This window comes from Anneissia japonica, unplaced genomic scaffold (genome assembly GCF_011630105.1).
Source record: "Anneissia japonica isolate Jap-2015-1 unplaced genomic scaffold, ASM1163010v1 scaffold2834_len698180_cov181, whole genome shotgun sequence".
Classification (NCBI taxonomy): Eukaryota; Metazoa; Echinodermata; class Crinoidea; order Comatulida; family Comatulidae; genus Anneissia; species Anneissia japonica.
The window spans coordinates 412538-424607 of record NW_022704877.1 but is presented as its reverse complement, the minus strand read 5'-3'; the positions used below and the strand labels follow the sequence as shown (position 1 = coordinate 424607).

The 12070-nt window shown below is 33.6% G+C and overlaps 1 protein-coding gene across 1 annotated transcript in view; it reads right to left on the bottom strand.

Annotated features, from left to right (window-relative positions):
• Positions 1 to 11868, bottom strand: part of LOC117104836 (protein Jumonji-like) — a 48114-nt gene extending 36246 nt beyond the window's left edge. Inside the window, exons 1-3 of the mRNA XM_033245673.1 lie at positions 11757 to 11868; positions 11259 to 11317; positions 8073 to 8102 (exon numbers count right to left, since the gene is read on the bottom strand). Coding sequence (XP_033101564.1) covers positions 8073 to 8102; positions 11259 to 11317; positions 11757 to 11868 — 201 coding nt within the window. The remainder of the gene's footprint in view (positions 1 to 8072; positions 8103 to 11258; positions 11318 to 11756) is intronic.
• Positions 11869 to 12070: the final 202 nt, after the last annotated feature.

The following is a 12070-nucleotide window of genomic DNA, read 5'->3' as shown; positions in this document are numbered from 1 at the left end:
TTATCAAATTTCAAAATATTTATAGCAAAAAGTAGAAGCTAGATTGTTTCAATCTGGATCTCACTATAAATTGATAATATTATTTGATCCTATTGAATATTTTAATTTTTTAAAGATTTCTTTTCAAGCAGATCACAATATATTTAATAATAGGTGAAGTATAAACTAATTCAGTATAAAATGCTGTATAGAAAAGACAAGAAAATAATGAACAAGCATCACTACGGAATGATAAATGTATGTAGCATAAATGAATAATTATCTAAAGTTATGATTAATTATCTGAAGATTAATAAGAAACACAAAGCAATGAATCTAAGAGAAAATCAATAAGAATCAAAAACATAAACTGCTATGATCATTTCTGTGTGTTTCATATATAGTAGTACTCCATCTACTAAAATGTATTACTAGTACTACACACATTAGCAGCCATTGACTCTATAGAATCTGTCTCTAGCGTAGTATAATTATTATCTTTTCATGTAGGCTAAGTAGACTTAAGCAGTCACCTCGGCACTGAATTAACTATATTTGTTTACAATAAAGGAAGTCGGTGATTACTATCGTATTTAGATTCCATATCCTCCTCTACTGAAGACAGGTTCTTTGTCTTCTCCTTTGTTTTTATGTTTCATTGATACATTTAATGTTATAATTGCTTCCTGTGGATACGATAGTACGACGCCTTCGCTGAGCTCGCTCACAAACAAGTCTATTGTATGGGATGATCTGCTTGTCAATATTTATTAAGGAGGCAACGTCCTTGACTATGTTTAAGGACCACCTGAAAAAACATCATTTTACTATTTGTCTTTTTTATTTATTACATTTTGTGTGTTATAGCGCACTGAGAAATTATTATAGGGTGCTATATTAAAAAAACTATATTATTATTATTATTATTATTATTATTATTATCATTATTATTATTATTATTATAGCTCTGGCCAGACCATCAAATTTTCTTTAAAAAAATTGTATGCCCATATATGTGATGTCACCATGACCATATTTAATATGTCACATGTTTTGTCAAATAAAATTTAAATACAGTAGTCTGGACTTCACACTATGGTCCCTTTAGAATTATGAATTTGGCCATATATTTGCCTGATTAGGCAAGACAATATCTCATACTATTGTTCCAAGAAACTCACTGCCCACTGTTAATGACGCTTCGAATGAACTAAGACCATCAAATTTTCTTTGACAAAAAACTGTTGTACGCCCATATATAGTCATGATGTTACTATATATGGTCATGATGTGATGTCATCATGACCATATTTAGGCATGTCACATATTTTATCAAATAGAAATAAATAGCTCGAAGAAGACTTCATACTCTGATCCCTTTAGAATTATGAATTTGGCTATATTGCCTGATTAAGGCAAGACATTTCTTTATACCTAAATGTTCCGAGAACTCGCTGCCCACTGTTAATGATGTCTTGAATGAACTGTTATTATTCTGGCCTGTTAGCCATGGAATATATGCAATCTTAATTTGTTTTTCATCCCAACTTAATAAATATAAAGCACAATATCAATCTCATTACTTAACTAATTATTCAAAGTTAAGAAGAAAATAAATTGCCTAATGCTGTCATCCATGGATTGCCAAAAGTTTTTAAATAATTACTCGTTAATTTCATTCATTCATTAATTTCACTTTTATTGCCAAATTCCAATTTGGCTCTCCTGACAGCATTAGTAGAAGCTAAGCCAAAAAACAACAATTTATGTTAACAACTCTCATTCTTTATGACTAATTGATAAAGACCTCAGATACTCGGATTACTGTATTCTATTAAACAAAATAACGATTTTACTTTTATCTGCTCAGACCTATTTTGCTAAATGAGAAAACAAAATTTTATTTACATTTTTTCCCCATCTTTCTTCTCTGATAATCGTTTTATATAAAATTTGGCACAGCTGGCTAATTAAGATTAAGTTGGAGACATCTCCGCCATCCTACAGCATCCCCTCCTTTCACTCACTATTTACATGATTTGTATTAAAGAATAGAGAGAAAATATTCTACCGCTTCCCCTACTCACTGCATGTAAAAATGTATTATTATGTATCTTTATTAAATATAAAACACACAACAAAACACAATTTAATGGAGTTTCATAACATTGAATTGAGGAAGAGGTTTCTTTAAGTTGTATCTTAAGAGAAAGATGTTATTGTACAATACGAAGGTATAATATTCCAGAATTGAAATAGATGCCATCATGCTGGGATTCAACATTTCAACTCTTTATTGGGTTATCATCAAAAATGATACGGTAGTTAAGTTAATGGTAGCCTTATAGAGTACTACAGTGTTACGTCACGATAGCGCGTGATACTACTCCGTTGCTATCGTTGCAAAAAGTGTTCAACCGGGTGCCATTTTCTCCACTGACAAACCATTGATCCCAATTTCTAACGTAATTATTAGGATGTTTTAGTTTTTCTTTGTAAATTTTAATTGATGATTAAATGTTGTTTCAATAACTAATATAATGCAAGTTTTTTGTTTTTAGTACATTTTGATGGTAAAATATTATTAGATTTTAAAATGCCCCTTCCAGAAAGCCTACGAAGTCATTCAGGCGTAATGAATGGTAACCAACGTCTGTTGACGACAGAGTACACCACCTGGCGTCGTGACGACACGGCTGTGGTACTCTATGGTACTGTTTTGTACATGCTTTTCAATTTAATTCTAATCTGTTAATTATTCTGGTTCTTTCCCAAACACTTGTTTGTAGAATAACAACTTTTACACGTTTTACTGTGTTAAAATTAAACTAAACATTATTATCATGCTCATCCACAAAAGTATAAAATTGGTAACAACAGCTATGAAATCATCCTTGAATACATGGATTTAAATTCTAAGCTATGAAATTAGCTAAACAGCATAATTAAATACTGATGAACAAAATTTTGGAGATATCCCTTAAGCTGGGCAACCACTGCCATCGTATGACGAAAACAACTCCGCTCCCTGTGAGCAGGAGACAGGGGAAACCCCGCCTGCTAATTGTTGGTGGCAGTCTGAATGGATCGTCATTAAAAAACATCCGTTGACATTGCATTCTCCTTAGAATCACATGGGCCTTTCTCTCCCCAGACAGCTTATAAAGTACTCTTAATATCTTTTCTCTGCAGCTTGTTTATCTTGATTCACTTAAATTAATAATGTAAGTAAATTAATTGAAATGTCTCATTAAATATGGATAAGAAATTAGAGAACACTTTCCCAGCTCCCACTACCAGATTTCATTTCTGATAGCCTAATTAAAGGTGGACAGGTAGAATGCGAAACAGTAGCTCTCAACCTCTGCTTTACAGCAGCGTACCTTGGGGCATGTGAGGTGTAATCCACTAAAAAGCTTGCTTTGCCAGGGGTACCACCAATTCGTGCCCCAAACCCCTATCGAAAACGGTGGAAGCAAAAACTCGTGCTTGACTAGATGAAAATCACATTATTTTATCCCAATTACTCATTCATCGAGCCCACCACTTCACCTTCGCACCACCCCCTCATAGTTGCGCCATTCCCTACCCTTCCTAGTTGCAGCACTGCTGCTTCATCACCTCGACTCATTAAAATTTTAATGAATAAAAAAAAAAGGACATTACTGCTTCTCCATCAAGCCTCCATCCAATCAATATTGCAATCAGTGGATGTATGGAATACATACTCTAATGTGGTGCAGTCAATCACAGTAAAAAGCAACATCATAAGGACGTCTGAATCATATCATAAACCCTACGTGCAATACGCAGTTTATCAGTAACAGATGGCATGGATTCAGACACAAGATCAAATTTAATCTCAGTTTAATTTAAGTGGGTGTCTAAAGAAATTGCCAGCGAGAAATATCTCAGCTCTACTACTGAGGAAATTCAATCAGAATGATAGGAAATTGAGGACATTTCAACACAGGACTTCTTTCACAGATTCCTTTAAAAAAAAAAACTATAAAAAAAAACAACCATCTCTATTAATAAGTTACAGGATCATAACAATAACAATAAGTGCTTGTGGCACACAACATTGACAGGATCATAACAACCGAAAGTTACAGGTTCTGTTACCAAAATACTAAAGAATGGCACTGAAGTGGATGTACGCTCAGGTGAATTGTTAGCATATTATTAGCGCTAGTTGCCTACAGATCTGTAAATAACACTATTTGGGGCTATATTATTAGAACTCTTCCCTGACCTACAACTTGTACTTTAATTCACTTTTCTACGTCATGGTTGACCTAATTTTTTTTTCATAGTACTTTTGTTTTTGTACTTCAAATCAAGAAAAGCACAATCAAACAATGACATAAGCCCACAATAGACATTTACAGTTTTTACATTCAATAAAGATGTATTTTCCCATGCAATAAAAAATACTGAATACATAAAAATTATTTTTAAAAATTAACAACATAAAAATTATCAACTTGAACATAGAAATTAGTTTTAAAATGTTTACTCATAATATTGCAGCAAAAAATGATAGAACACTTCCAGTCACTGGATGATATTTTTACTTTTATCCAGTAAAAACATCAAGGTACACATTTTTAAGTTAATTTGTTACTGCAAAAACAATTTCAAAATTATTAAATGATTTTTTTTTTTTGTCATTTTCTCAAGGTACACTGCAAACTAACACATAATTTCTTTTATTTTTGCAGGATGTCCTAACACAACATTTGTCTTCCTTATCTTAATCTCTACGGCTTTGCCCTTTTCTATTCTTAACACATCATTTTTTCTGTTTATAATGTACTTAAAAAGGAAGTAATAAATGTTATATTGAATTTTTTTTTAAGTACTTCAAAATATGCTAGTACAACTAATGAAAATACATTGTAGCTTTAGGCATAAAGCAAACTCTTCATGTATTTACTATAATATTTATTAATTTTTTCCATTCAATTTGCAGTATACAAACAATTCCAAATGATGGGCCTACATAATTTAAATCAGAAAATAATAAAATTTGTTACACTTTTGGGCTAAATCATCAATATGTTATAATTCTTAATGAATGGCATTTATCACATAAGAAACGATCAGTTTTTATGCTAATAATTTTTATGCATAACAATTACATGATCATTTTTAATGTTTTCTTTTAACTGATGCTTCATTTGAATAATTACTAATTCTACAGAAGGCCAACAACAAATCAGCATAAGAAATAAAATTTATGATATTAAAAAAAAAAAAAGAAATGAAAGGTCTCATACAAAAATATCATCAATAAAAGAAATGTTTAAAAATAATATGAATAGTATTTATAATATATGCTTTAACAATAATTAATAAAAAAAAAAAACCAATGTAAAAAAAGAAAAGAAAATGAAAAAATTAAAAATTGGGTTGAAGAAGTGCCCTATGACTCAAAATTGACCTATAACCTTTTTAGTAATCATTAGGCTACAGAAGGTGGATATATAATGGCAAACAAACTGTTCTTTAACTAGTCCTGGATTCTGCATTATTCATCCATAGTACACATAGTAAATCATTCAAGGATTACACCAATATCTCCTCTCGAGGGAGCCCTTCCACCGGCGGTGCATTTAGTACGCCACATGCTTTTCGCTGCAAATCTAACCGATGCTAAATCTTCATCATGATTCTAGCAGAAATTTGTTGCAGCAATTGTGCTGTATGCTACTGTACTCGTCTAATGGGCATGTTTTAGTTAAATACAGACTTGGTAATGTACAGTAGTAATACAGAGATTTGTCACTGTGTAGATTGTAGCAATTAATTGGAAAGCAATCTAGCTGTAGCCATGAATTTACTCTACCCGACTCCACCATTGCTAATATGTTTTATGAATCGATGGAAATAACTGATAGAACTCTCTCTTGAAGATATATTCTCTGTGTTAGTCTACACTTGCATGAATGAAAAAATTGAAGCTGCTACTCTGCAGCAAGGTAAAGGCTTTCAGTCAACAATTATTCTTAAATATCTGTACTATAATAATGGTACTATAATAATATTCGCAATAACATAGTCCATTAAATAAGCTGGCACACTACTATAAATTTTCAAATTTTTAAAAAGAAATTTTCTAAATAAATCAACAAAAATATTTATTTTTAAAAACAAATCTGTGTCTCATTTGTTTGGATATTTAAACGCAATAGTGATACAGCATCTTCTAAAGAAATAAAGAATCGGTTTAAACTATACTATGTATTTTGATTCCTTAACATGATTGGTGAAAAATCAATAAAATATTTCACTGAATCAATCACTCACTGCAAAACAAACGGTCGTCGGTTTAATCAATGAGTACTAGTACTTAATGCCAGGTAAATAAAAAAAATGTTGTTTCTCGTCCTAATCTTTTAAAAAAAGGAAAATTTTAGGGCATTTTTTTTTAACTCCCAAGATGGCGAATCCAAGATGGTCGATGGGAAACAGCTACTACTTTCTCACTTTTACCATGCAGACAGATTGAAAGCAAATAAAAGAAGTACTTGACATGATTCACAATCGACAAATATGCGACTTAGCCAGATTTTTGTACATTTTGTAAAATAAAGGAAATTAAAAAAAAAAAAAAATGTTGGTGAGGCAGAGAAAATTAATGTGCGAGGAGATGAGAAACTAGAAATTTGTATTATTTGGCCTAACCTGGTTTAATCAGATTCTGCAATATAACAGTTACAACAAATACACTTGATAAACAATGAGAAAATTTTACTAATTGTATTGTATTAAGTAGTTTACTATGTTAATACATGTACTTTAAACCTGGTTTATATTTACAGTTCTCCAACAAAGAAACAAACTGACCTTTCAGCTAAGCCGCCGCCCCTTGGATATTGTTGCTAAGGTCCCTTAAAGTGACTATGTAAAACTATGCAAACATGTGCATTTGTCATCAGACAAAACATGTTTTGAAGCATGCACATATTCCTGGCCCTGTTGTTGTTGGTCAGTTAAGTTTGATTGACACACTCCGGAAATGTCCACTATGTAACCAATTTCAATCAATATGAAATGAACATGAAATTACTATGTACTTGGGCCTAATCAATATAATGATTATGTGACCAGGTTTAATAAATATGACTATAGTATGTAACTAGGTTAAATCAATAAAATGACTAACCAAGTACAATTAATGTTCATCAATTCAAATGAAGAAACAAATTCAAACAGTTGTAAGATTGCGTTCATTATGTGTCAATCAACTAGAAATAATAATGATAAGTTCTAAGTACGGTGAGATACTCTGAAGCCATAACCAGTCCAGTGACAGATTCAAAACCCTTTCCTCCCCCACCTAAATCAGGGGCAGATCCACAGATGTCCAACAGGAGGGGGCCCGGAAGCGGCCGAAAATTAGGGCCGATCGAGATAATAATACTCTAGGGGTCCGGGGACATCTCCCCACCCCTTTGTTAGGCACCTGTAAATTTGTAATATGTGAGTATTGTAAAAACTATGGAGCAAAAAAGAAAATTATATTCAAATTTAAATGTGAGAATGCCATTTCCAACCATACAGAGGTGCCATAATTATAATTTTTCTTACCTCAGCCCAACCACGGTGGCAATGCCGTAGCCAGCTATTGGGACAGTTGGGAGAATCCCACACAATTTGTATAATGGGTCCACAAAGAATGGGTCCACATTTTTAAAAATGGGTCCAAATTATGCAATTTTATGCATAAAATGGGTCCACTTTTTAAAAGATGGGTCCAGATTCTGATATTTAGCCTAAAATGGATAACATTTTTGAAGAAACTGGGTCCAGATTTTTTTTTTTTTTTTCAAATCTCCCCCCCCCCACCCATCCTTAGTACCTCTTATTGAACATTTTATTACTTTATTACTGTAATTAAGAACATTACATAAATCTTCTTTAAACTGTTTAACTTCTCTCATTTTGTTGTTTATATGTCTCGTAGCCTATACCACTTTCTTCACAGATCCATAATTTTTTATTTAGTCAATAAAATATTTAGTTTCTTGCCTGTCTAGATGGTTCTGGCAGGATCATCTTGCTAAATGCCAAAAACAAATATTTAGTGGTTTTTCTTTCCACACTCTTCTGATGACCTCAAATTAACATTCACTAAACATGTTTAAAAAAAATCCTAATAAAGTAGGCTAACCTATTGCCAAACATAGAATTTCTAACCTATATCCCTACTTCCTAAAGCAGTTATAAACATCATGATGGAACCCTATGTAGAAATCAGATCAAAAAGCAATGAGACTGCATGACCTAGTCTACAGCCAACAAAATCTGGGTGACCCCTTGTCTGCTAATTGAATCAAAACCCAGAATGTGTTTGAATTGTAAATTGAGAATGTTGTAATGTATTGTACATGTACATTGTTGTCAAAAGCAATTGACGTTAAAGCTTTATAATAGCATACTAAAATAAGACACGGCTTCTCTTTCCTCTCCACCGAAAAATTATTATAATGGCTCTCTAGACTCCTACAGCAACAGACCATTGTTGACCCTGGGGATGAATGATATGGAGGTAAACTACAAATCTCTACTTTTTAGGACCCTGGGACTATAGTGAGACAAGATGCTGAACTACCAACCTCCACTCCCAGGACCTTGAAATTGGAAGACAAGAATCTTATGTTTTCATTATCAAACCAAGAAAATGGATACACGTTTCTGTCCAATCAAATCGAATATAATATTTTTTTTTTTTTTGTAATTTGTTTTAGGCCCAATACCAAGGATATGCCAAACAGCAAACCTAATCACTTTTCAAAGTGGCACATCCTTTCACAAGATCAATTAAACTCAAGCCAAGACGCTCTACATTAACTAAGCCTCATTGTGAGGCTTAGAAAAGTGGAGTTGTTTTTGGTGGTGAGAAAAAAATTCCTGTTACGTGACAGGAATTGAACCCAGGACCCTGGGATTAGAAAGCAAGCATCTTATCTTACCCACTAATCTATTGAACTCCACTCTACTCAAGGTATCTGTATCAGTGGGGATACCAGAGGGGAGTCAGGGGGATGGGAATGACAGTCATTACAGGGGTGGTACCACCTCATAATGACACTCAACTCTTCTTCATAATGGTACTAGAAACACATACCTACCCAAACCCACCCAAATGCCTGCACATAGTAAGTACCTTCCAATGACACTCAAAAATGTACACGTACTGTATCAGGGGCGGATCCAGAATTTTTCAAATGGGGGAACAACATATTCAGAATATATAAGTGAGAGCGCTAATTTCAACATATGCCTTGAAATTTTAAAATTTAGTGGCAAAACGGGGAAAAGGGTAAGTGCCCCCCCCCCCATTTCCCCTACTGGATCCACCCCTATGTATCTACTATATATAATAAATCTAAAATAGAACACATACTTAGCTCCTCAACATACTAAGTACTGGTACCTCCTTATAATGACATTTAACTCAAATACCTAGAACGCTACTTTGATACCTGTCATAATGACACTCAAATGCCTAAACATAGGCCTACTAAATAACCTACTGACACTCAACTACCTAGAACGTGTACTCAACTCTTCCTCATCATGACACTTAAATGAACTACACATACGTCACATACATATGTCACTTATCTCTACCTAGAACATAATAACTTTAGCTCGCCCCATAATGATACTCAAATGCCTGCACATACTAAGTACCTTCTTACAATAAAACCAAAATACCAAGAAACAATCTCGGGCCCCCTCCCCCCTTCCCATAATGACGCTATAATGCCTACACACACTAAACATCTTACAATGAAACCCAAATACCTAAAATGCATACTTTTAGCCTCTACCTTGTAATGATGCTCAAATACATACACATATGAAATGCCTCCTTATAGTGACACTCAAAATACCTAGAATAGTAGTACTAAATGCTCCCTCATAATGACACTCAAATGCCTACACTTACGTACCTGCTTAGAATGACACTCAAATACCTAGAACATATTTAGCTTCCATCGTAATGATGCTAAAACACCTAAACCTACTAAGGGGGCCATCATAATTTTCAAAACAATGCTCTCCTCAGTGACTCCCTCCCTCTCCCTGAAAGACTACACAAAAAAATGATTTGTGTCATTTTGAGATCAACATTTCATCTTCTTCATAAAAGGATACTTATGCCTACTCTTTCACCCCCTCCCCATACCCTAAAGCATATGTTTTGTACTCTTTTGAAAATTGTGGATGCCCACTAAAGAGCTTTTTATTAATGAACCCAAATATCTAGAAACTTTACTTTGCTCTATTGATAATTATGCTATAATGCCTACAAATACTACTGCACTTTATACAACTTTATATAATCAACTCAAATACCTAGAGTGCTACTTTGCACCACTCATGACAATACTCACATGCCTATCATACTAAATAAGCTCCTTATAATGACACTCAAAATACCCAGAACATACAGTATATCTCCCTAATTATGACACCTCAATGCCTACACATACTAAGTATCTATTTACCCTTGATTTTGTCCTTTATCCATGAAAAAAAACTTTAAACAATCATGGTTACTTTTGTTTGTTTTGTTATCCTCATATTATTTTCTGTAATCATTTGTGTTACTCCCCACCATTTTTTGTTTCTTGGTAACCTTTTGCTTCAATGGTGTTTTCATACTGTTCTTTTAATTTTATACTTTCTTCATATTTTGTTACTTTACATGGCCTTGCACGGTCTTGACGAACAACACCCTTGGGTGAATCAAGTGTATCCGTGTAAAAATAAAGTGTATTATTATTATTATTATTATTATTATTATTATTATTATTATTATTATTATCTCAAACACCTACACATATACTAACTTCATATAACGAAATACCTTGAACGCTACTTAGCTCGCCTGATAATAAATTCAGGGATGTGAACAGTTAATGATATTTTCAGCTGAAAATGGCAGGGGTCAAGAGGGCCACAGAAGGCCCCCTTGCAGGGTCCAGAAGCGTTTTGAGGGTTTTAACTAATTAAAATCCATTCTGAAAGGGCCTCCATATGAAATAAACAACTCCAATACAACACACTCACTTTAATGGTTAAAAAAACAAGACAAAACAAAAAAAAAACAAAAAACTTAAAGGACTTCAATAAAAATACTGAGCAACACATGTTTCATGATCCCATAAATCTTTATTCTGTAGAATACAACAGTATTATTGAGCTTTACCCAGATAGGATAACATCAAAAATTATTCTTCTCTTATGAATAACTTCACTATAGGTCCACTAGATGTCACATCAGTTGTTGTTGTAGTACATGTACTGCTAGGCCCAGCTAAAAAAAAAAAAGAAAGCATGAACATAATTTATTTTGAATAACCTTTTGTTTTTCTGTTGCTGGAGCAACCACCTATTAAGTATTATTTTCATTTAAGCCTACTTAGGGCCTACCTTTTTAAATTATTTTTCAGTTTTCATTTACTTATTTTGACAATTTGTCCAAAAAAAAAAAATATCATAAAGCATCACTGGCCTTAATTAAGAACCCACATTAGTACTGTTGCCATTAGTAAATAGAGGCCTAAAACTAAGGCAGCACGCAGTGGTGACGATACTTCGGCCCCGCAGACGACAAATATCTAGGCCTAGCCTAGAGAGCATGCTCAGGCGCCTAGCGCTAGGCCTAGGCCAATGCTCGTCGCCGCAAATTGCTACGTCGCTGACAATTTTATCGGTCAAAGAAAGTCTTACCATCATATCTGTAATTTACTCACCTTGTTTATTAGGATTTAGAAAATCCATCACTTCTGTAATTCGTCGATTGGTAAACTGATGTTTGGCCGACTTTGCATGGTCAGTCAAGGCTACAGTACCAGACCTCTCCATCCGTAACTAACTTTTGTTTCACAAGCCTGACACCAAACTATCCCAGCACTATCGATCTTCTTGAAAATATCTCCTAGCTTGTAGTTCCGTTATTTTCCTTCCACATCTATAGATACAATCTTCTCAAGCCACTTCCATTTAAACTTGTTCTTCACGGACATGTCGACATCGCGAATAATATCCGCATTACTTTCATCGAGAA